This window comes from Odocoileus virginianus, chromosome 23 (assembly GCF_023699985.2).
Source record: "Odocoileus virginianus isolate 20LAN1187 ecotype Illinois chromosome 23, Ovbor_1.2, whole genome shotgun sequence".
NCBI classification, from domain to species: domain Eukaryota; kingdom Metazoa; phylum Chordata; class Mammalia; order Artiodactyla; family Cervidae; genus Odocoileus; species Odocoileus virginianus.
This window is the reverse complement of record NC_069696.1, coordinates 35,697,299-35,724,035: the sequence shown is the minus strand read 5'-3', so window position 1 is coordinate 35,724,035 and position 26,737 is coordinate 35,697,299. Positions and strand designations below refer to the sequence as shown.

Here is a 26,737-nt window from a genome sequence, read left to right as displayed (position 1 = left end):
AGCTTGAATGTATCTAAAAGACTTAACACAGTAACTGACACTTAAGCATTTAATAAACGTTAGATGCTGTGATTGTGTTTTTCTCATTCTGAAAACTTTTGGGTTCTGCCTGTATATATACTGTTTTGCATGCAGTATAGCCAGAGTTTAGTGTTCATCTGGACATACATCATCACAGATCTTGATTTGTTTGTAAATGCTTCTCACTAATAGGAACTTGATAATGTTTCTTAGTTACTTTAAAGAATAATTTTTTTAACTAAACATTTTGATTGCATATGCTAGGGTTTATTAAGGATCAGAGAAAGGGCATTCTTACTCTTCAATCAAGCAAGTCACTTGCTGAGGTAGAAAGTTCTTGTTCTGATCCTCCACTCACTCTGTTGTTAAATAATCTCAGGAAGACGGTGTAAGAGCATTAAATCATTATGCTTAATATTTTTGAGCTAGGTGTGGGTTTAGCAATTAAATCCTATGTGGTGTTAAATGTTAGTATAGTGCTCTCAAGATGGAGGATGTAATGTGATACACATGATGTACTTTGTGAGTTAGAGATATCAGTATTCCAGTTAGTTCACGGCTTTTACGTCCAGAACACAAACTGAAAAGTATACAGGAAAGCCACAAGGAAAGCCCAAGAAAACTGGGGTGGGTAGCCTATTCCTTTTTCAGTGGATCTTCCCAACACAGGAATCGAACTGGGGTCTTCTGCATTGCAGGCGGATTCTTTACCAACTGAGCTATGAGGGAATCCCCTGTATAGGAAAGCAGAAATATGATTAAATGATTGAGTGGAGAACTTGATGTTTAATAACAGTTGTTGATCAAATTCAGTGAGGCCTTTCTCAGTCCTTTTTAGCCACTATTTTCTGCTGCATGGGTCTTCAGTTTAGTCATTTATCCTGCACCCAATCAATGTTTATTTAAAATATTGTGAATGACTTTATATTTTTTAAGGTAAGTGTCCAACAAGAAGAGATTCATTACCTAGGATATCCCCTCATGAAACTCATGCTTTAGGAGAGTATTTTAAATGAAATTCTATTTTTCTAAGTGTAAAGATAATGAACTAGAAAATTAATAATTCTTAGACTTAAGGAGTGAATGGACAAGATCTTTCATTCTAAAGCACTATAACTTTTGAAGATGCAGTTCTTCTGGAATCTTTTAGTAATAAGTCCAGATGTCTTTACAGAAAGATGTACATTAGCAGATTTTAGATACCTTTTCAAGAGATGGTGGGGATCCATAGATATGCAAAAGCACATTTAGGGACCTTGTATAAGGAACTTATATTTTACTCAGAGGATCTTGTGGGTATGACTGAGGTGGAAAGGCATTCCATAAAGTTACAGTATATCTCTGAATATATAGATTGTTACTGGTTTTACTGGAGATAGAGGGGATGTGGCTTTTCTGTTTTCTATAGATTTTCTATAAATTTACCTCGATTTTTTTTTCACTTTAAATCTTTTAGTCTTTTGTTAAATGAATTTTCTCTTAAGAATTGTGAGCAACTGACTCCTATCTTCTCTAAAGTTATTTAGGGAGTAAATGCAGGTATTTAAAGCGGGAAATATTTTTGAGAGGTTTGCTCATTGGCCTGGCATACCAAGTATCTTGTCAACCATTCCATTTTTAAATTGAAACTTTCTAAACTCCACCTTGGAGGCTCAGTGGTAAAGAATCCTCTTGCAATGCAGGAAATGCAGGTTCAGTCCCTGGGTGGGAAGATTCCCTTGAGAGGGGAATGGCTACCCACTCCAGAGTTCTCGCCTGAAGAATTCCATGGACAGAGAAGCCTGGCGGGCTACAGTCTAGGAGGTAGCAAAGAGCGACGTGACAGTGACTGAGCATGCTTGCGCACATACACAAACTCTGTGATCGCTACAATTTTACAGTGCTTTGACATCACATACTGTGTTTTTACACTTTAATCTTCCCTGTCTGCAAAGTTTTCTTTCTTATTGACTGATGTTCTTTTGTGATCTTTGTGATGATACTTTATGTATTTTATAAGGTGAAATTTTTGGCATGTAGACTAAAGCTTTTTTCACATGAATTCCATTCTGCTCCCATGACAAACACTTTATTTTGGTGAAAGACTTTTGAGTTGTCTCTCTAGGTCCTCCACTTGTTTATGTATCTCAGGGGTATTTTTAATTGCCACTTCAATGATTAGGCCAATACCTTTAATCCTCACTTTTCAGCTTTTGGCAAGTGTTGACAAACTGATAGGGACAGCTCACTTGCTACCACAGCAAGGCGCTGAATGCCACATGATAAAATAGTTACCCATTTTCAATATCAGGAAGCCTTCGGCTCACTGATTGTAAGTTTTTTAAGCATTATTATTTTATTCATTTTATTTCAAGGGCCTTAGACTTCCCTGGTGGCTCAGGCAGTAAAACATCTGCCTACAATGCAGGAGACCCGGGTTCGATCCCTGGGTGGGGAAGCTCCTCTGGAGAAGGAAATGGCAACCCACTCCAGTACTCTTGCCTGGAAAATCCCATGGGAGGAGCCTGGTAGGCTACAGTCCACGGGGTCACAAAGAGTTGGACATGACTAAGAGACTTCACTTCACTTCACTTCATGCTTTGAATTTAGTCTTTCAAATAGCTGGCTTATCTGATTTGTACCTGACTCAGGGGCTGCAAAGATGAATGCTCAGACACATCAGTAACAGTTTTATCCATTTCATCTGCTGAGAGCAAGTCTCTGGGTTATTTCTCTGATTTCTGTCACACTTCTATCACATTTCTATACACTTCTGTTTTTCCTTATCTGTATCTGGAAATCTGACTGTTCCAAAGTTAAACCTCATTTGACCAGTTATTTAATCTTCTCATCTTTTCTCTTGTTTCTAAGTTTCACTTCCTGGAAGATTTCCTTGATTTTGTCTTCTGACATTTTTACAGAGTTTTAAATTTCTGGTATATTAAATTTTTAAGTATACTTCTGTTATCTTGAATGTTCCTTACATGTGTAGTCCACTTGTTTTAAGATTGCATTATTGTCTAATTCTAAGGATAGTTTTTCTCTTTAAGTTTTCTTCCCTTTGTAATCTTTTTCCTATACTTTCTATTTGTCCTAATCTCTTATCTGTGGTGTTATATTTGATCAGAATCTTGAGATTATTGGTTGAGTATTCATATTTAAGAAGTAGTACCTAAAAGTGATTGGACACTTTGAACACAGAGGTGGGGCTTCTTGACTTTTGAGTTCATAGTAGCATGATTTTTGTGGAGAGGACACCAGTGTGCAAGTAGGGAGGAGCTGTCCAACACTGAAGCTGTAAAAGATGGATAAATTTGACATGTAGAATTTATTCCCCTTAAAGTTCTGTTAGGGAAAATAGAGTCAAAAGACAAATGACTGCCTGCAGGGGGAGAAAATTAAGAAAACGATGGCCAACAGAATTGAAAAGTCAGTTCATATGTACTTTAAAAAAATCAGTAAGCATATGTAAAGTTTTAAAGTGCATCTTTTGGCAAGCATGTGGGAAAACAGGCACTCGTACTGTAGATGATAATAAAATTAGTACTTTTTGGAAAGATAAAGTATATGCTTTCTGACCCAGAAATTCCACTACTAGTAATTTACAAATAGTTTTGGAATTACGCTGAGATACATGCATAGAGATATTTGTACAGAATTAATTATAACAGCAAAAACTGGAGAAACAACCTAGATCTCCATCAGTAGGAATTGATTAAGTCAGAAAAGACTATCCTGCAGTGTGTGCAGTGTCATTTGTGTAAAAATTTCTGAAAGCAAGTATATGTGGTTGAATTTTTTTTTTCCCTAGTAGTATGTACAAAATGTGATAGTGTTGGCTCTAAGGAAAAGGGGTTGGTTAGTAGGTATTTTTCATTCTGCATATTACTATAGAACTTTAAATGTACATGTCACTTCTTTGTTAAAAACTTTAAAGGTAAAATGTTAGATTGCTATGGTATTTACCCTGCCTCGTTTTTGCTTGGCTAGAGCTTGAGGGTCTGCTTTAATTATCATTAAGCCTGGGATAACACATGGAAGAGTTTTACTCTAAAAACCTTTGACCTTTCACTAATATTTGTATTTCACTTCATGATTTAGAGTACTGTCATTGCTGTAATCTTATTTGATCTTCACAGTAGTCCTGGTGAGGCAGATACTTTTTTAGGAGATAAGAAAATTAGGACACTTTGGAGATTGACTTTCTAAGGCCACTAGCAGAAGTGCCGCAGCCAGGCTTTGCGTCCAAGTACAATGGCGGCCCTTCCTATTGTTCTTGTTGCTCTTCTTTAGTTCTCAGGTGTGGTGTCCTCCACTATATTTTCCATTGTTTTTCTTTTTGCACACGGTTATTTTAGAGGGACTACTCAGCTTTTACTAGGGCAGACTAAACACTGTGAACTGGATAAACTGAACCTGGTTGAGGCTGTCATAAATTATCATTTTTCATACGTCCTGAATTTGAACAGGATGACTCCTTTTCCAATGTGAAATGTGGAAAGTCTGAGGAAACGATGAAACACAAGGTTTTGAGGAAAAAAACTGATTTGAAAGTACAAATTTCATCTTGAGCCTTAGTTAATACCACTCTTTTTAGCTTCTATGCCTCCCACCACTACTATCATTTTAGTTTCTTGGAGATGGAAATTTCTGGCTTCTGATCCAAAACTTCCTAACCCTCTATTACTTTAGCTTAAAAATACTGATTCCTTATCAGTATTATCAGTATCAGGTTGGATGGCATCATCAACTCAACGGACATGTCCAAACTCCAGGGGATGGTGAAGGACAGGGAAGCCTGGTGTGTTGTCCATGGAGTCGCAAATAGTCAGACAGGACTAAGCGACTAAACAACAATAGATCTTTATGTTTTAAAGAATTTTATTTTAAAAAAATTCTTCTTTAACTGAGAGGTCTGTCAGATTCTTTTAGAAAACTCTACTCAGGGCTTTTGGTTACATGTGACAGTTCAAAGGAGAGTACCATGCCACTGACTTTATTATACTAACAATACTGAAGATCCTACATTTATGAGACACATGTATGTACTGTTCCCTGTATTTCAGGTGCTATGATGTAGAGTTCAGCCAATAGAGACCCTTTTGAAGTAGAGGCATTTAGTAAAAAAATTTATCATACTCACAGATCATTTGAATGATTTAAGATGATTTTAAGAGATCATGTAACTTACAGATAGAGATTTTTGTGCATTGAGTTTTAACTCCCATTTTTGTCTTTACCATATGGATGAGATTCAGTCCTGCTAACATAGCAGATGAGCTGCTGCCAACAGATGGGGAGGCCAGCTGTGTGATATTCCATTTAGATGACTGAAATGTTAAATCTTAAAAAAAGGCCACAGTGGTAGTGCTTGGAGTGAAAATTGCTTTCCATAACTTGAGCTGTAATCATGCCAGTTATCCTCTATAGCTGTATTTCTAGGATGATGTCATCTACTTCTGTGGTGTCAACTAACTTACATACACAGATGACTCAACGGTTCTCTTTACTCCTTCCTGTAATCCCCCCACCCCCTGCCATAACTTCCTCTTTCTCACCCAGCTATTCTGTGAGAGCCAGATGTCAACTTCCAGATGTCACTGGAAATCTCCACCTGTATAACCCATAAGCACCTCTAGTTCAACATGTCCAAAGGCAAATTCATCTTTCCTCCAAAATATAGTACTCTCCCCATTTTCCCGAAGGTCATCAAAGCTGATGCTCTATAATCATTTTTGATTTCCTTTTTGTTACTTTGTGGATCTAATCAGTCACAAATTTCTGTTGCTTCTATGAAGTCACAAATTTCTGTTGTTTTTGTGAAATGTCTCATATCTGTCCTATCTTCTTTATTCTTACTGTGTATATCCTGTTTCAGATGCCTTCTCTCTCTCACATTCACTCATTTATTCATCAGCCAATATTTACTAATTGCTTATTATGTGTCAGGCATAGTATGCGACTGTGTCTCATTTATCAAAGGTTGAATAAGGTCTCTCCTCCTTAATAGAAAACAATGATAATAATTAATACTGAGCATTATCTTGGGCAATGTACTTACCTCATTCAGTCATCACAGTAGCTTTTGGAAACAGATGAGCAAACAGGCCCAGAAAGGTGAGGCATATGCAAACTACAGTGAGACAATACAGCTCACTCAAATTCTATCCTAAGGTGAATGTGATAATTTATACAGACATACTCTCATATTGTACATAGTAGTAACAAAGAGGGAACTCATAAACAACGAGCCATTTATAAGCTAAAGATACAGTTTAGGGAAAGCTACTTTAAAACACTTGTAAAGAAATAGGTGCTTATGGGTTGTTTTTGTGTGTGTGTGTGTGTTATTTTTGTTGTCTCAGAATTTGACAGCATTATTTTTTAGTAACTTCACTGAGTCTTTTCAAAGCATACACAGTTTTCATGGGAACATCATCTCTTTCTTTAGTTATATATTTTGTAACTTACAATTATTTTGAGATAATTGTAGAGTCTCATGTAGTTGTAAGAAATAATACAGATGGATCCTGTGTACCCTTTATTCAGTTTCCTTCAATAGTAACATCTTGCAAAACTGATGCAATATCACAATTAGGATAATGAGGTTGATGCAGTTAAGACACAGATTATTTCCATTTGCACAACAATCCCTCAGATTGCCCTTCTGTATTAACATACACTTCCTTCTTGTAGCCATCCCCACTTGAATCCCTCAGAAGCCCCAATCTGTTCTTAATTATTTTATGAATGTCTGTGTGCATCAGGACCCAGGAGAAAGGAGCAGTGACCCCGCAAGAGATGGACCCAGACTTGCCTGTGAGTGTCCAGGAGTCTCCTGCAGAGTCATGGGTCAGCAGTACCCTGCTGCAGGGCTGGGGGCGCTGAGTGCAGCAGTGCCTGCATGGGGCCTTTGGAAAGAGGTCACCATTTTCTTCATTATGTCCACCATAGTTTGGTCTTAGGTCAAACAATAGGGAGGGAACACAGCCCCACCCATCAAAGAAAGTTGGATTAAAGATTTACTGAGCAAACCCTCCCCCCCCCAATCAGAACAAGACCCAGTTTCCCCCCACAGACAGTCTCTCGTCCATAAGGCCCTTATCCTTATGAGGGCAGACAGAATGAAAACTACAATCACCAAAAACTAACCAAACTGATCACATGGACCACAGCCTTGTCTTAACTCAATGAAACTAGGAGCCATGCTGTGTAGGGCCACGCAAGATGGGTGGGTCATGGTGGAGACAGCTGACAAAATGTGGTCCATTGGAGAAGAGAATGGCAAACCACTTCAGTATTCTTGCCTTGAGAACCTCATGAACAGTATGAAAAGGTAAAAAGATATGAAACAGAAAGATGAAATCCCCAGGTCAGTAGGTGCCCCATATGCTACTGGAGAAGAGTGGAGAAATAGCTCCAGAAAGAATGAAGAGACAGAGCCAAAGCAAAAACAGTGCCCAGCTGTTGATGTGACTGGTGATGGAAGTAAAGTCCGATGCTGTAAAGAACAACATTGCATAGGAATCTGGAATGTTAGGTCCATGAATCAAGGTAAATGGAAGTGGTCAAACAGGAGATGGAAAGAGTGAACATTGACATTTTAGGAATCAGGGAAGTAAAATGAACTGGAATGGGTGAATTTAACTCAGATGACCATGATATCTACTACTGTGGGCGAGAATCCCTTGGAAGAAATGGAGTAGCCCTCATAATCAACAAAAGAGTCTGAGATGAAGTTCTTGGGTGCAATCTCGAAAACTACAGAATGATCTCTGTTCATTTCCAAGGCAAACCATTCACTATCACAGTAATCCAAGTCTATGCCCCAACCAGTAATGCTGAAGAAGCTGAAGTTGAATGGTTCTATGAAGACCTACAGGACCTTCTAGAACTAACACCCAAAAAAGATGTCCTTTTCATCATAGGGGACTGGAATGCAAAAGTAGGAGATCAAGAGATACCCGGAGTAACAGGCAAATTTGGCCTTGGAGTACAAAATGAGCAGGTCAAAGACTAACAGACTTCTGCCAAGAGAATGCACTGGTGATAGCAAACACCCTCTTCCCACAACACAAGAGAAGACTCTACACAGGGATATCACCTGATGGTCAATACTGAAATCAGATCGATTATATTCTTTGCAGTCAAAGATGGAGAAGCTCTGTACAGTCAGCAAAAACAAGACTGGGAGCTGACTGTGGCTCAGATCATGAACCCCTTATTGCCAAATTCAGTCTTAAATTGAACAAAGTAGGGAAAACCACTAGACCACTCAGGTATGACCTAAATTATATCCCTTATGATTATATAGTGGAAGTGGCAAATAAATTCAAGGAATTAGATATGATAGACAGTGTCTGAAGAACTATGGACTGAGGTTTGTGACATGTACAGGAGGCAGCGATCAAGACCACCGCCACCCCCCCCCCCAAAAAAAAAAGAAACTTAAAAAGACAAAATGACTGTCTGAGGAGACCTTACAAATAGTTGAGAAAAGAGAAGCTAAAGGCAAAGGAGAAAAGAAAGATATACCCATTTGAATGCAGAGTTCCAAAGAACAGCAAGGAGAGAGAAAAAAAGCCTTCCTCAGTGATCAGTGCAAAGAAATAGAGGAAAACAATAGAATAGGAAAGACTAAAGATCTCTTCAGGAAAATTAGAGATACCAAAGGAGCATGTCATGCAAAGATGGGCACAATAAAGAACAGAAATGGTATGGACCTAACAGAAACAGAAGATATTAAGAAGAGGTGGCAAGAATACACAGAAGAACTATACAAAAAACATCTTCATGATCCAGATCACTATGATGGTGTGATCACCCACTTAGAGCCAGACATACTGGAATGTGATGTCAAGTGGGCCTTAGGAAGCATTACTATGAACAAAGCTAGTGAAGGTGATGGGATTCCGGTTGAGCTATTTCAAATCCTGAAAGATGATGCTGTGAAAGTGCTGCACTCAATGTGTCAGCAAATTTGGAAAACTCAGCAGTGATCACAGGACTAGAAAAGGTCAGTTTTCATTCCAATCCCAAAGAAAGGCAATGCCAAAGAATGTTCAAACTACCGCACAATTGCACTCATTTCATATGCTAGCAAAGGTATGCTCAAAATTCTCCAAGCCAAGCTTCAACAGTAACTTGACCCGTGAACTTCCAGATGTTCAAGCTGGATTTAGAAAAGAGAGGAACCAGAGATCAAATTGTCAGCATCCATTGGATCATTGAAAAAGCAGGAGAATTCCAGAAAAACATCTACTTCTGCTTTATTGACTGTGCCAAAGCCTTTGACTGTGTGGATCACAACATTCTGTGGAAAATTCTTCAAGAGATGGGAATACCAGACCATCTTACCTGCCTCCTGGGAAATCTGTATGTAGGTCAAGAAGCAGTAGTTAGAACTGGATATGGAACAACAGACTGGTTCCAAATAGGGAAAGGAGTATGTCAAGGTTGTATAGTGTCACCCTGCTTATTTAACTTCTATGCAGAGTATATCATGCAAAATGCCAGGCTGGATGAAGCACAAGCTGGAATCAAGATTGCCAGGAGAAATATCAATCACCTCAGATATGCAGATGACACCACCCTTATGGCAGAAAGGGAAGAAGAACTAAAGAGCCTCTTGATGAAAGTGAAAGAGGAGAGTGAAAAAGTTGGCTTAAAACTCAACATTCAGAAAACCAAGATCATGGCATCCAGTGCCATCACTTTATGGCAAATAATGGAAACAATGGAAACAGTTACAGACTTTATTTTCTTGGGCTCCAAAATCACTGCAGATGGTGACTGCAGCCATGAAATTAAAAGATGTTTGCTCCTTGGAAGAAAAGCTATGACCAACCTCAGCATATTAAAAAGCAGAGACGTTACTTTGCTGACCAAAGTCCATCTAGTCAAAGCTATGGTTTTTCCAGTGGTCATGTATATCCATACATGTGAGAGTTGGAGTATAAAGAAAACTGAGCGCCGAAGAATTGATGCTTTTGAACTGTGGTGTTGGAGAAGACTCTTGAGAGTCCCTTGGACAGAAAGGAGATCCAACCAGTCCATCCTAAAGGAGATCAGTCTTGGGTGTTCATTGGAAGGACTGATCCTGAAGCTGAAACTCCACTACTTGGGCCACCTGATGTGAAGAACTGACTCATTGGAAAAGACCCTTTTGCTGGGAAAGATTGAATGTGGAGAAGGGGACGACAGAAGATGAGATGACTGGATGCATCACCAACTCAATAGACATGAGTTTGAGCAAGCTCCGGGAGTTGGTGATGGACAGTAAAGCCTGGCGTGCTATAGTCCATGGGGTCGCAAGGAGTCGGGCACTACTGAGGGACTAAACTGAACTGAACTGATATTTAAAAAATATATAAATATCAAATAGTATGTAACCTTTTGGAATTGGCTTTTTTTCACTTGGCATAATTCTCATCCAGGATTCATCGAGTATGTTGTTGCCTGTATTGTTCCTTTCTACTGCTCAGTAGTATTCCATGGTATAAATGTGTCAGATTGTTTCATCACTGTTTTCCAGAGAGGCTGTATCATTTTAGACTCCAGCCAACAATATATGAATGATCCAGTTTCTCTGTATCCTCAGTAGCATTTAGTTGTGTTATACAAAGATACTGTATATATATGCATAGTGTGTGTATATATATATGTACATATTTATATACACAGTACAGTGTCAGATACCAGTGAGAGGTTTTAAGATGAGAACTAAAATTGTCTCTTGCATATATCAGGTGCACATACCTTAGCAACTAAGGGGTTAGTGCTCATTTTTTGTTGGTACTTTTAGTGGGAGAAATGAAGGCAGAAGCCTAGGAATAACTGATTGAAGCAAAGTAAGGAAGCAGAGACAAGGAATGAATACCATTCTTTGGAAAAGGGTGAACAATAGAGAGTATTACTGCAAAAAGACTTTTTAACTGGGGGAAATATTTTTAGGCTGAGGTTGAATCAGTGGAGAGAAAGAGGTTGAAAATAGAGGAAAAACGTTTCACAAATTGTCGACCATAAGTGTAATAATACTCAAAATTCATTTTAATGAAAAATATATAGAATAGAGATTTGTGGAGCAAGGTCCCAGGGGAATGGGAGAAGATTAGGTTCAGATTGGAGGCAAGGAGGTGTAAAGCAGGGTAAAGTGAAAGTGAAGTTGCTCAGTCATGTCCGACTCTTTGCGACCCCATGGACTGTACCCTGCCAGGCTCCTCTATCCATGGCATTTTCCAGGCAAGAATACTGGAGTGGGCTGCCATTTCCTTCTCCAGGGGCCCTTCCTCACCCAGGGACTGAACCCAGGTCTCCTGCACTGCAGGCAGACTCTTAACCATTTGAGCTAACAGGGAAGCCTGGTAAACAGGCTTAAAGCAGGGTAAACAGATTAATTTGTGTTTCAGTGATTGAGCCTGATGGTTTTGTCTTTGCAGGGCTCTGTGGAAAGGGGGAATTTGAGAAGAGTCTTGAGGGTTGGAACAGTTGCTGAGGTGATGCTGAGCAAAGGAAAGGAACAGGATTTTGGGGCCTAAGGAAAGAACACATGGTATCAGTTTTCACATTGGGTCAAGGGAAGACTTGAGAAAGGATTGAAAAGTAAGATTGAGTTGGAAAATAGGTGTAAAGTTATTAAGGGAGACAGAGATGGAAGAGAAGATCCTAAACTGAAAAGATATTGGAGTTAAGATTCCAGAGGTCAAGGAGTTTTAGATTCATGAAGTCCAAGAAAGTAGGATAAGGAAATAGTGTGAAGATGAAAGGCGCTATGTTTCATGAAACCTTGAGTGGTAAAGAGTTTGTAGTTTGTATTTTATCTTCATATTGATGAGAAATCATCAAGGAAGGAACATGACAGTATTAATCTGTAAGAAACACAACTCTATGGAAATTCAGAGAATGGGCAAAACTGGAAGCAACCAGAGACATATTAGGCACTTTTGCACCCAGCTGAAGGACGTGATCCCATTTACAGCCCCTGTAGAGGGGAGAGCGGTCAGGCTGCCCACAAAATTTCTACCTTCTTGATTGAACCCAGTTAACTGAATCATTCTGTTTCAATTATCTGCTCTGGGAAAGATCCACCTCTTCAGATGTATTTCACCCACAATCATCTTTACAAGTGTAATTAAACTTTTTCTGAGTAACCTCAGGAGCAACTAGCTCCTTAATATTTTCATGCTATTGAAATTTTGGGCCCAGATATGGCCACAGTGGGTGGAGACAGCATGATGTTTCTTGCCTTTCACTACTTTTCTGAGAGGATTTGGAAATTTTTCAGAAACTTAAGGCATATAGTTTCTCTTATCTGGAACAGTTACTTTATATTTTTTTGTTTATATTTGTCTCTTCTATCACACTGTAAGTTCCTTCACAGTAACTGCATTGAATTAATTTTGTTATAATGTGGTACCTAAGTATCTTGGTACTCTCTGGCTGAAAAATACATGTTTAAAAAACATTTAGGATATGAGTGAGTAACTGAATGAACAAATGATGGCTCCCACAGAGAGAGCCTTGGGCTAGTAGTAAAGAACCCGCCTGCCAATGTAGGAGACACAGGAGATGAGGGTTCAATCCCTGGGAGGGAAGATTCCTTTGGAGGAGGGCGTGGCAACCCACGCCAGTATTCTTGTCTGGAGAATCCCAATGGACAGAGGAGCCTTGTCGGTACAGTCCATAGGGTCGCACAGAGTCGGACACGACTGAAGCAACTTAGCACGCACGCAGATGATCTCAGTTGTAATACCCAAAGAATTTTCAGACGAATAAAAAGTGCCATTCCATCCATATATGCTTAATTTGGAAGCAACTGTAAAGAGACACCTTGTGCGCTCGGTTCCCCCGAAGGGAAATGGCAGGCAGTTCTTTTCCGTAGGGCAGCACGACGACCGCCTGCTGGAGCTAGTGAGCCCGGTTTCCCTGCTGGGAAGAGGCCGAGACCACTTTCCGTACAGCAGCATGGTGGCCGCTAGCGGGGGCGGCCATAGCAGCATGCCCGGGGGAAGAGGCCGCCGTAAAGGAGGCGCCGTTTCCTCTTCTTACTTCTCCCGCCTCCCACCGGCTGTCGTAAAAGGGTGAATGGAGAGCGAGTTGTGGGGGGTAGAAAGGGAGGACAAGGGGCGCGGAGTCAGAGTGGCGCAGCAAGTGGCTGCAGGTGGCGACGGTGGCGGGGGGTGAGGAGTGAGGTGGTTCAGGGGTCGCGGAGGAGGAGGCTGAGAGGGCCCAAAGACAAACTAAAGCGGCAGTCTGGCCTACTGGTCCGGGGGCCGCGGAGCCCCCGCCTGGGGAGATGGACCTCAACCGGATCATCCAGGCACTGAAGGGCACCATCGACCCGAAGCTGCGGATTGCGGCCGAGAATGAACTCAACCAGGTGAGGAGCGGGCCCCCGGCCGCCTCGCCAGGCTCTCCCTCTTCGGCGCCCCTGATCTCCACCCCGACCCGGGCCCCCGACCCGGGACCCCGGACCCCGGACCCCACCGCGGCTCTCGGCCAGTTCCGTCCCCGCCCCCGCCCCAGGGGCCGGTGGAGCCGTACTCCCTGGATCTTTTCTCAACGGCTCACGCACCTGTTGGCCACCTTTGCGTCTTTCCCTGTCGTTTTCCTTCCCGGTGCAGTTTGTTCAGCTCGCCTGGTCCGCAGAAAGAAGCTTTAGCAAGCTTTGCTAGTGTTTTCGGGATGTGATTTCTTTTCCTTAAGTACGCCGAGTTGGAGGGAAAATTCACTTAAAATTCAAACCTGAGTTCTTTTTTCTGCAGACCCAGACCTTTTTAGGAAACCCTGTCCGTTCGCCTGCTTCTGTGGGGTTGGCAGGGCCGCTTAGACACCAAGTGGCAGAGTTTGCTGGAGCGCTGGGGAAATGCTGGCGAAGAGTGCTTTGGGAAGAATAGGCAGTTTTTATGGTGGTGGTGCTTTGCGAAAGCCACGCCGAATAGTAGGAGTTTGTAGAGGTTTTTTAAAAAACGGTAAAATGTGTGAGACTTTCTTTTATTCCCTTTCCTTTATTCTTACTAACTAGCTTTGACCTTGTTCCAGCGATATCACCGACGTTGCTAAATTGAATGACCCCAAACTCTAGGTTGTATTTCCTCCTCACCTGTAAGAATGAATCATAAACTTATCACTGCAAAGTACGAATTAAGGTCTACCTCCAGGATAGAGTGACAGGTTTGAGGTTGCAGTAATCCTTAAAATGTAAAGGTATATACCTGAATTAGTGGTTCTCAAAGCGCTGCCCAGAATGAGCAACGTCAACATCATTTGGGAACTTGTTGGAAATGCAAATTATGGGGCTTCACTCTAGACTTAAGGAATTAGAACCTCTGGGGATGGGGCCCAGTTGTGTTTTAATTAACTAGCTGGGTGATTCTGTGCTTCCTAAAGTGTGAGAATGACTGTCCTAAGTAGGTGTGTCATAGGTTTTCCCGGGATGGAATTGACTTTGAAGTGCAGATATCTCTTGTGAATCTTTGAAAGGGATTGTTTTAATGGGAAATCTGGGTGGAGTTAAATGTGAATCCAGGATGAGAGAGTGAAAATAACTGACTCTGGAGAGAAGATTGAGTTCAACTGACGCCCAAAGGGAATATATTGGTGCTTCAGAGAGAAAAGGACTCTCTCTCAGAATAGGGGAAAGTTAAGGTCAGTACCTGTCCCAGGCTTTGCAGAGTAAAAGTACTACGTGTTGCTTAGTTGGAAGAGTAGTAATCCAGGCGTTGTCTAGGAGCAACAAAACAAGAGCTGAACTTGCATTCTGCTAGTGTGAACAGGGGAGCTGGCCTGTTTATGACCCCCTTCTCTTCACAGTGTGGCCAGATGTTATTTTGATAGTGTGGACAGGGATCGTATCTTTTCTCTCTTGTTGTACTGCTCTGCCTCTGTTAGCCTATGCTTGTGTTGTTTCTGAGTCATCAGTATGTAAGTGCAGCTGACTTTATAGAAGTGGAAAGGGAAGGTGGAAAACCTGCAGAACTGCAAGAGATATTTAGGACCCCATACCCTTTTCTTCGTGGTGTGTGCATGCTTAGTCGCTCAGGCCTGTCCGACTCTTTGCCACCCTGTGGACTGTAACCCACCAGGCTCCTCTGTCCATGGGATTCTCCACTGGAGGGGGTTGCTATGCCCTCCTCCAGGGGATCTTCCCAGGGATCAAAACAGTGTCTCTTAGGTCCCCTGCATTGGCAGGTCGGTTCTTCACCACTAGTGCCGCCTGGGAAGCCCCTTTGTTCGTGATATTTCAACCCAAATCCATACCAGTCTAACTCTGCCCTGCCCCATATCCACCCAGCTCACTACAGACCACAGCTGCCTCTGCAACTTCTGAAAGTAGCTTATTGCTGTGTCACTCATTTAGCATTTATACTTAGTATAATATAATGTTTTGGATTGTAATATGCTCTAAGTATTCTTTTGAATTGTAAGTAGAAGACCAAAATATAATGTCACATAACCTTTTAATAAATAAGGTTTTAATGTCGGGTTTTGTATGCTTTATCCTTTACCACCATTGTAACATCCTTCTTTGTTGGATAAACCGGTGGGTAACCTACCACAAGTGATTAGGGTCCAGCTCATTTATTTTAGTGACTGAACAACAAGAGTAAACTTTTGAATTATTTTATAATTGTTCTTCTTTTCATCCTCTATAAACTGCAGAATCTTAAATTTTGGTATATGAAGTAAATTCTTTATCTATAATTGAAGCCACTAAGTTGTGTCTAACTCTTTGTGACCCCAAGGACTGCAGCATGCCAGGCTTCCCTGTCTTTCACTGTCTCCCAGAGTTGCTCAAGTTCATGTCCATTCAGTCGGTGATGCCATCTGACCATCTCATTCTCTGTCACCCGGTCCTTTTACCTTCAGTCTTTTCCAGTGAGTCGGCTCTTCCCATCAGGTGGCTAAAGTATTGGAGCTTCAGCTTCAGCTTCGGTCCTTTCAATGAGTATGAAAAGAATCAATATTTTAAAGATGCCAATTTTCTCCATTTTTTTGGTTGAACATTTATCTCAATGAATGTTATTAAAAATAATAGGAAAGGTGATAAATTAAAAAAAAAAGGAGTTGTGTGCATAAACCTAGTGGTGCACTGAAAGGGATGCCACCATAGATCCAGGCTCTAGGGAGGAGGTAAGCAGAACAGACTCTTTGTGACATTGTCTGGCTTAGCCTCACTGAGAATTTATGAGTCTTTTCTGGGAATGTCAGCAGGCAAGGCCAAGTGTAAGCTCTGGGAATGTGGCAGGCCTGTAATGTGGTCCAGGTACTAGACATCTGGAGGGAATATGATCAGAAGGAATAGGCTGCTTGCTCTCTCTTTTTTTTTGCATCTATATTCACCATGGCCAATCTCAGGAGTAGGTCAGAGTAAAACATGTCTGTGGGGAGACGTGGCCCAGGCAGTAGGCACCTCATCAGCGCAGGCCCACTGGGGCACTGCTAAGTTTAAAAGATGCTCTGGCAGCGGAGGGGAGCTGGTGACAAGAGCACTCAACCCTCTCTTGAGATATATATACACTGTTGCAATCTGGACTGGCTTATGCATAGCCATTGTTCATTTTCTCTGTTGGATCTCCCATTTTCTGTAGCCCATGTTTTCTTTTCATCAAAAGTACTAACAAAATTGAAGTACAGATAAGCTGGAAGGAAACACTTGTATAAGTCACTCGCCTGGAAAACCGCATTGACAGAGGAGCCTGGCGGGCTACCGTCTATGGGGTTGCAGAGTCAGACATGACTTAGTGACTGAGCACAATGTATGAGTCAAATAAAAATTTGAAATTTTAAATTCATAAAGTAGCTCCTAGAATTTATTAAGAATAAAACAAATATTCCCATTACAGAAGATGAGGGGAATAAAGAATTTGTGGAAGAAAACAAATAGCCAACCAACAGGAAAAAAATTCAAGCTAGAATAAGTGTAATTTAAAATATGAAGAAGGATGAAAAGTTTTGAAGGAATGATAATGCTAGTCTCTATATTAGATGGATGGGCACACATATAATCTACCATCGGAAGCATAAATTGCCACACCCTTTCTTTAGAACATTTTGACAATATGTATCTAAAAAAACATAGAAGTGTTCTTACTCTTTTATTCATTGATTTATTCTAAGTAAATTTTTTTGTATTTTAGTAATCTTCATTTTGCTTTGGAGAGTTTCTTTTCCTTTAAATGTTTTTCTTTTGTTTGGACAGGAATGTATTCAGGAACAGGTTCTGACAGTTATTCACTTGCATTGCCCTATTTTTAATAAAATATTTCTTTGTAATTTCAGTCTTACAAGATTATCAATTTTGCCCCCAGTTTACTTCGGATTATAGTGTCTGAGCATGTGGAATTCCCAGTGCGCCAGGCAGGTGAGTTGTTTTTTTTTTAAGTGCTTTATAAGATTATTTATGGGTAAAACTAGAACTAGAGTTTTATTTCATTTCTAAATATCTGCTTTCTTTGAAAACATAGGAAACATACATGAGGTATTTTTCATGGCTTAAAAACTGACTCTCTTTTTCCCTGGAAATTTAGAGGTCCATATGGAGCTCTAAAATCTCCCATAGCTTTTTCTGTCCTCTTCTATCTAGCTATTAATATGGTTCCTTTTCTCTATTACTTTGGCATTTTTCCTCTTAGCTTATTCAGTTTTAATAGCTTTATCTCCCTAATTTTTAATGATTCCTGGTGGCTTTGCCTTTAGACCCATAGATTAACATCATGAATTTATGTATGTGAATTTGGCTCCATTCCATGTGTCAGATCATGGAGGGGGAAGGTTTGCACAGGTGTTCCTAACCGCATGATGGGAAGCAGAACTTTTATTATAAACATGAACCTTGCTTTTGGCTCTGTGGATCTTAGAGTAGTTCCTTGATGTTTTTTTAATTATTATTCTTCCTTTTTTAAATGAACTGGTCATTAGAAACCAGAAGGTTAAAAATGGAGCATGAAGAGTCCTGGAAAGAAAATAATTTCAAGTGAAGGGGATAAAATGACAGTAGCTAATTTATAAGTATGTGATTGAAGAGACTTTTTAAAAATTATGTGACGTACACTCATAAATAAATTTGGCAATATAGAAAAATACTCAAAAAAGTAAAAAAATTACCCTACATTCATTACTCAGAAATGGCCATCATTAACATTAGGTGACCATTACTCTGTGCATGTGTTCAGATAGAAGAGGCTAGATGAACAGTTTTATAGAAATGGAATTATACTCTACATGCTGATAAAAGCGTTTAGTTTTATTTGAACATAACAGAATAAAGTAGGGAATCATTAAATTTTGGAAAAATATGTATGATTTCCTAAACGATCCCTTTGTGGTTAAATTATCTTATGAAAAAATAAATTTCTTATGAAAAAACTATGGAAAAACATTCATGGTGGAATTATTTTTACTTTAATAAGGTTTGTGAGACTTCAGTGTAAGTTTTTTGAAATCACAATTTCAGTTTAATGTTTGTTTTATAAAATAGGGCTGTTTTGAAACCACATTTTGTTAAATGTAACTTACTTTAATAACCTAAGTTGTTTATAGGGCCATTGTGAATTTGCTATAAAGCTTTGCAATGGAAATAGTATTTTTAAGGATCTTAAAGCAGTTTATTAAATTAATAAGTCTTATTTATATAACATACAAATAAACAGAATTTATATTATTAGATTGCTCTTGAACCTACCCCGAGAGATAGCTACTATCAACTTTGGTGCTTGGTTCTCTAATTCTTTTTCTTTTTCTGTAGATATGCTGATTTTAAAAAGTAATAAAAATCTGTTTGTACTACACATGCTATTTTGTAATTTCCTTTTTTTTCCATTTAACCATATACCCTTGGGAGATCATTCCATGTCAGTGCACATACATATACTTCATTCTTTGCAACAATTACTTAGTATTATTTTTTTTTAAAGAGAAAGTATATTTTTGAGATTTCCATACTCCCATTCCTCTATATATTCTTTTTTTTTTTTTAATTTATTTTTGTTTGGAGGATAATTGCTTTACAATGTTGTGTTGGTTTCTGCTGTAACATGAGCCAACTGTAAGTATACGTATATTCTCTTGAGCCTCCCTCCCACCCCTTCCCCATTCCACCCTTCTACAGTGTCATAGAGCACTGGGCTGAGCTTCCTGTGTGACACAGCGGCTTCCCACTAGTTCTCTGCCTTATACATGGTAATGTATATATTTCAGTGCTACTCCCTCAGTTTGTCCCATTCTCTCCTGCTGCATTTCTTTGAATTAGAACTACCATAGTGTATTTAAGCAATCTGATACTGGTGGGCATGTCCCTTATTGCCCCTTTTTCTTGTTTTTGTTAGAGGTAACATTAAAATGAACATTCTTGAACACATATCTCTGGCTACTAGTGGGGATATTTTAATAGGATGAAACAAATGGAAATGCTAGGTTAATGATGTTAACAATATTAACATTTACAATTTTGAATCTTATCACCAAGTTGCATTTGCTTACTTTTTCTATCAACGGTGCATTAGAATGCAGGGTTTTCCATAGCCTCACCAGTTCTATACAACTTTGAATCTTAATAACTTAGGTAATTAAGTTTTGATATAAAATGTAATTAGCATTTAAAAGCTAACTTTTATTTATAATTTATGTAGATTTTAAATCTGTTAGCCACAGGACAGAGTTTCTCTTGGTTGTTGATCATGTCCTAATTTATTAGGGACAACTTTTTACTTTACAGCATCCATTTTATTATACAGTCTGTGTATATACTGTGTAGAAGTCTACATTATAACTATCCTAAATTTAAGTGCCATTTATAAATTTTCTTTTCTGTTTAACCTATTATTAGAATACAAAGATACCCCAAGAATCATGGTGACCCTTGGACAATTTATCATTTTAGCATGACCTAAAACAGAATGTTGTGATATTTGATTTTAAAAAATCAGCCTGTTTGTATAAAGTGTAAAAGTTATGCTACAATATTAAGTGGAAAGACATGGTTCTGTGAAATATTCAGTTCTTGATTTTTTTTTGCTTGTGGGTAATTAATATTCTTGCTATTATCAAGAAAGCTGGTTAGTGAATGTCCTTTATTACTTTACTGGTAAGGAATAGGAAATAAGTGTAATATTTTGATATTGGCAAGCTAAACAAGATAAATTTGGATGTTTGCTCCACTGTTTTCCTTTTGATTGGTAGGCTTAGTAGCATTATCAAGGTGTTGACCTCATTGTTTCAGAATACACAACCTAGAAATTAACAGGAAGTTGCCTCTGATTAGTCCAGAAGTACCTCAAGATGCTCTTTTGTTAAAATTGATGTATCTTATTTGTAGGAAACTCTATGGCTTTTACTCAGAATCTATTTAATCTTGTTTTAGATATAATTTACACACTTCATTACCTTGTTTCTTGGCCTTTAACAGATTAAAGTAATAACAAGAGAGAAGAGGAGAAGGGCTACCACATTACTATGAAAAATAGAATAACTTAGAAACATCAACTCAAAAAGCATAGCATTCCGCTTCACTAAGTTTGCTTGCATCCTTTCCACTTTGATGTTATAGAACCCAGTTGATCTGTGTGCTGGTGGCTCTGGGTCCAGAAGATAGAGCATATGTGATGATTCATTGTGTTTCAAAAGGGGAGAAATGCGTGTATATTTTAAAGTTAATTTCAAACTTAAGATGCTTTAAGTTGTAAGTAGATTTTGCAGAAAAACAAATTTTAGTACTTAATTTTTTTATGAATGAATTAAGATATTTGTATTTACTTAGCTCTGGCATATGGTTAGATAGACATTTGAATTAAATGATTAAGGGGATATTTTTAGATTATTGGTAGAGTTTCAGTTATTTTTGGTATTTTCCCTTCATTATCTTTAGTAATCCGTGATTATAAGCATAATTAATATTCTATTTTCAAATTATTACATTAAATTCAGTTTTATTTTAACTAACTGCATGTTTCTTGCAACCTATACAATTTGTCAGTGTCTTTTATATAGGCCATCTCTTATGGTGTTCCAGAATAAAAATATTTTTTGTTATAAAGTTAATAGGATTTAATGAATAAATTATGACTAGGTCCATGATTTTACCATATCTGTATCTTTGCTGTCTGAAAGTTGCTTTTTATTTTCAAGACTAGTTCTGTAGGGATTAAAATGACATTGTGATTTTTCTTTTTGCAAAGATTAATCTCATGAAATCAGTCTGAACTGCTGACAGGTTGGACCATATTCTTAGATCATTTATTCATTTTTTCCAACAGTTTGTGTATTTTTATTGCCAATGACAGTTACATAATAAAATAAGTATACTGGGGTAAACGATGGTACTTAGTCCAGAGCCTGTGTGGTCTGACTTCAAAAGAGACAAAAACCCAAACTCTCACACATAGACACATTTCTCTTTCTCTGTCTCCCGCCTCCCTCCCTTTCCTTTTCCCTCCCTTCCCCGTGCTCGCCCCCCCCTTCCCTTTCCTTCTCTCTTTCACTGTCTCAAATAATTTTTGTTTTTATCCTAAAAAATGAAAGTCTTAGGTGAAATTGTCTTTTTCAGACCTTTGTTGAATCAAAACTAATGAAAGAGGAGCTTATAGGATATCAGGTTCATAATTTCATTGGATTTCTGTTGTATTACAGCCAATGTAGAACATGTTTTGGTTTAGTCTGTGGTTTAATGCTTCTGTGAGCCAGTTTAGCTTATGTTAAAACTGAGATGAAGGGAGGAGTGGGGAAGAAGGGAGAGGAGAAACTCGAGGGAAGACAGTTATAATGTTTTGCAGGTCATCTGTCTTTATTTTTATATTTTATGTATGGGTAAGAATATGACATCATAAAAATATATGTATTCCCAGTGCTCAGCTGGGTTGGTGAGAAAGCTTTGCATTCCCTGCCAGAACTCTGTAGCAGTATATTAGCTTCCTTCAGAAGTCTTTTGTTAAATGTTGAAGATGATTAAAAAAAATACAAACCAAATCATTGATGATTGTACTTTGATAGAAATAAGCAGATAAGAGATTTCCTGAGATTTTCCAAAAATATTTGAAAGCTAATGTTCTTTTCTCTATTGTTATATTTGAAAGTGGCAAATATTTCTGAAGGGTTAGATAATAATTACCAATACTATAAAAAGCATACAAATTTCAAAATGGTAGTGTGGGATAATAATAGCCAGTGAAAGAAAGACAGAAAAAGCAATCTATGTGAAGGACTGTAGAGTTTCACCTGTTGTCAGTTCAGTATTGGGCATTATGAACAGTATGACTCTCATGATCTGAAAATTTTTTGGTAGAGTTGCATTTAGACCATTTTGTATTTATTTAGTATATAGGTACATACTTGAGTTCCTAGGTCATTTTTCTGTCATGTAAGCTCTGGAGCTTTATTTAATGAGGTGTTTTCTGCTTAGATTTACTTTACTAGCTAAAGAGAAACTTTAAATTCTTATTCATTTTCCCTTCTCCGCTTGGCTATTTATAAGATTTTCCATTTTTGCTGGGTGTCATATTTAGCATTGAAGGGTTTAGCCTTTCATGCTCTGCAAGGCTAAATGAAAGCCATCTTTTCAATACTGCTACATTAGCTTTTTTTTTTTTTCCCCTCTAACTTAGCTGCCATTTACTTGAAGAACATGGTGACACAGTACTGGCCGGACCGAGAACCTCCACCAGGAGAAGCAATATTTCCATTCAACATTCATGAAAATGATCGCCAGCAAATACGTGATAATATTGTGGAAGGAATAATTCGGTCTCCAGATTTAGTGAGGTACATTATACTATATCTGTGTGCTTTGTGGGAAGCACAGACTGTGTGGATGGGGGAGCTTAGATGTAATCATCAGCCTCAAGTTTGTTTTTTAAAAGAGATACAAAGTAATGAAGGTGGTCATTCAAAGAATACGGTTTTAATTATTTGTTTTTGCATTTGTAATTCTTTGCTTATATATATATATATAGTTTTTTTTGGCTGCACCATGTGGCATGTGGGATCTTAGTTCCCCAACCAGGGATCAAACCCATGTCCCCTGCAGTGGGAAAGGAGGAATCTTAACCACTGAACCACTAGAAAGTCCCTGCCTCAAAATATTTTGGAAAGGATTTAGTTGCTATAAGTAGCCGTAAGAAAAGTTAAGGCAAACATGTAACTAAAATTGTTGTGTAGATCCCTGTATGTAAATAACCTATGTTCTCATTTAGAGCACTTGACTTTTCACTATTTGCTTTTCTTTTTCCTGATACAGGGAAATTGACTTCTGGGGGTTTTAACTTAGCACTTTTGTAATACTGTACCTATCTTTTTATTCATTTTTGTGAGCTGAGCATCTGTTCCTTTGAAGAAGATAGGATGGAGAAAGTATAAACTAGAAGTATCTCTGGTTTTTTAAATTTAGGTTAGCTGTGTAGAGTCCAGTAGATTTTCTGCGGTAATGGAATCTTCTGTATCCTTACTGTCTGATCCTTAGTCATGTGGCATAGAAGCTAGTGGAGTACTTGAAATATGGCTAGTGTAACTGAGGAACTGAATTTCTAATTTAATTATATAACTGGTGGCTGCCCTTATTGGCTAGCACAACTATAGAGTCAAAAAAATTATGCAGTCTTAAAATAGGAAAAACAAATTCTTTTCGACATGAGAGAGTGATTAGGTTTCTTTAGAAAAGGCAGGAGGGAAATAGATGAATCTGAGGTCGGGAAATGAAACTAACTTCAAGAGATTAGATATAACTTTATCCCTGAGTGTGACAAGCTTTGAACTCCTCTCTGTGCAGTTGTTTCATTAAGAGGAGAAAGGAGGTGTACTGATAAAAGAAAATAGTCTTTATTCTTTTTGGTTGCCCACCTGCCTGTCTGGCACTGGCTTCCCTGTGGTACCATCATGTGTCCATTTCTTGGCAAAATCTTTACATTTTTAAATCTCTCTGAATCTTGCAAGCAATGCTTATACACAGTAATATATGAAAGGATGGCTGTTCATAGCCATCCTTTGCTTGGCTTGGAATGAGAAAGGATTAAGAGGGTCAACCTAAAGATGAAATTAAAAAAAATGAAAAGTTTCAGTTTTATTGAATACAGATATGATCTATTGGTTGTTTAGGAACAGCTGCTGGTGGCATAGGATGTTATCTTTATCTTTATTATGAGACAGTTCTTTGTGGCTTTGCTTCTTTTATGTCCTGAAGGCTTAACTGTAACCACTCTTACATAAATATTCTCAAAGTTTATTTAAAGTACTGCAAAGGATCTTTTGCAGATAGATTTGGAGACACAAGGAAAAGGCATTATTTTGTTTGTTTCATTTCAGTGAATTCAAGTTATTGGCTGTTGAACTGAATACATATATCTTTTTCTTGGCATGGTGGAGTCCTAATTTAGCTTGATTCACTTTCTGACCATTCGCAAGTGACCATGTAAGGGCACACTGAGAGTTTGTAGGAGAAGTTTTTTCCTCACTTTCTGTTCAGTTGTGACTGGGATCCAGTCGAGGAAATGATTACTGACCTAAGTGTTACGAGATCACATCTTTTATCACTTAACTTCGTGGTTTTATTGAAGATATGTCCTTTTTTTTTTTCTGTTTTATGTCTTGCCTGTTGCTTTTTTTTCTATGTTTCTTTGGAAATAGCTCTTAACATTCCCCTTCAAGAATTTCCAGCTAGTACTTGGTACTTTGTATAAAATTTAGGATCTAAGGAAGCTTTGATAGGTGCAAAATACTGCATGGCTGGAACTGCTGATGACTGATTCCAGACTTTGGCTCATGGAGATGCTTCCCACTGTTACGTAGGCTTCCATTTTACTTACTGTGACCATATTTAGGTTAAGTTTGTCCAGTTGAAATAATAAAATACTTTTTTGTTTTGTTTCCCTGTAGGATATGATAACCAAAATATAAAATATGGCAAGGTGGGAAATTTTATAAAGAGCTGGGGTTGAGTCATTGTCTTTTTTTTGGAGAATTTTTAATGAATTTACTAATTTTTTTTTTTTACAAAGCTTATCTTTAGGATAAGACCATTTGAAAGACTTGATACATTTTAGGCAATCACTCATTCTATTTATTTTCAGTAAGTTTGAGTTACTGAGGAGGTGTTTTTTTTAATAGGACCACTCTTTTTCTTATTGTCCTAGATAAATAACTATATAATGCAGATAAATAGGAATCAAAGTGCTTTTGTGTACAGTACTAGAGATCTTTGAAGCCTGATATTTATAACTACTTAGATTGTGGACTTTTTTCCCCCACCTTATAGAGTCCAGTTAACAATGTGTCTCCGTGCCATCATTAAATACGATTTCCCTGGTCACTGGCCAGCAGTAGTCGACAAGATAGACTATTACTTGCAATCACAGAGCAGTGGAAGCTGGCTTGGCAGTTTGTTATGTCTGTATCAACTGGTGAAGACATATGAGTAAGTTGATATCTATTGGCTGAAAATACCAGCCTTGTGTTACTTAGAAAGAATTACATTGCATAGAGGGGTCTGCTGTGGGTGTTGTGCAGAATCAGGTTAGTTTGGGAAATGTTGGATTCAACACAAATGTGGTAATTTACTACAGTTTTTCAAAGAATCTTTAATCTGCTAATGTGTTAATCTTTCAGGCAGTGCTTCTCAAACTTATTTGTTAGTTTCAGAGGACCATTTATTTAACAGCTTTCCTTGGAAATTTTGATGGAGAAGTACCTTAACATTTGTCTTCAAGTGAGCACATTATTAAGTAAACCAAACATTTACCTTTTTGGGTACAAGGTAGAAAATGCCAGTTTCTTTGCTAGTGAGTTTTGTTTCTATAAGAATTGCTTGGAAGGTGTGGGACTAGTGTCACGTTTAATAGCATTGCTTTCTAGTTTCGAATTGCTGCTCCTGCATACAAAGTTCTGTAGTCCTCCTTTTAAAATGATTTTTAGAGGATATTTTAGTGATCTAAGAGCACATAAATTTGTAAACTATTTTAACTTCTCAATATAGGGTATAGACAACTGTTTTTTCCACCACATTATTTGTTATATAATAGGAATATCTATTTAAGCTGGTATATCAGCCTGTATTTTGTAGCAAGAATTGTGGTATGATGAAAATTAATCTAAGTACTAGAAAAATTGATTTAGGAAAGTTGCAAAGCTGTTTTTAATTATTTTGAATTAGTCCAACTCTTCCTAAAAAGATTTTATGTATTCTGCCTGAAACAGGGATGTGCTCTTTCAGAGTTTCTCTCAGGTTTATTCTAACAATCCAAAGTGAAATGTAATACAGTGTTTAGAAAGTTATTGTTTTAGTTTTATATAGTTTAGAAATACTGTTTTTCATTCATTGTTTATAGCTCTTTTGTGGGGGGAGAAATTATTGCTTTCTTGTTTTGTCTTTGCTCATGTAGATATAAGAAAGCAGAGGAAAGAGAACCTCTTATAGCAGCAATGCAAATATTTCTGCCTCGTATTCAGCAACAAATCATGCAGCTCCTTCCTGATTCCTCACATTATTCTGTATTAATACAGAAACAGATTCTGAAAATCTTTTATGCACTTGTGCAGGTAAGTTTCTATAGCAGAAGACAAAGTTGATGCCATGTATTTCTGCTTGGCACATTGAAAATGCTCAGTAAGTGTCAGTTATTGTTTATTGTTAAAAATTTCATATTATTCTCACATGTATTTCTTTAAAAAAAAAAACCTTAGGAGAGAACAGACTTAGGTCAACTTAATTGTCCAAGGTTATTTGAGTGTCAGAGCTGAGATTCAGTGGCCGTATGTG

At 38.2% G+C, this 26,737-nt stretch overlaps 1 protein-coding gene across 1 annotated transcript in view; it reads left to right on the top strand.

The window, feature by feature from the left end:
* The first annotated feature begins 13,076 nt into the window (after positions 1-13,076).
* The window catches only part of IPO8 (importin 8), a 71,868-nt gene continuing 58,207 nt past the window's right edge, over positions 13,077-26,737 (top strand). The window contains exons 1-5 of the mRNA XM_070453870.1: positions 13,077-13,378; positions 17,281-17,362; positions 22,596-22,752; positions 25,238-25,396; positions 26,361-26,517. Coding sequence (XP_070309971.1) covers positions 13,295-13,378; positions 17,281-17,362; positions 22,596-22,752; positions 25,238-25,396; positions 26,361-26,517 — 639 coding nt within the window. The 5' untranslated portion in view covers positions 13,077-13,294. The remainder of the gene's footprint in view (positions 13,379-17,280; positions 17,363-22,595; positions 22,753-25,237; positions 25,397-26,360; positions 26,518-26,737) is intronic.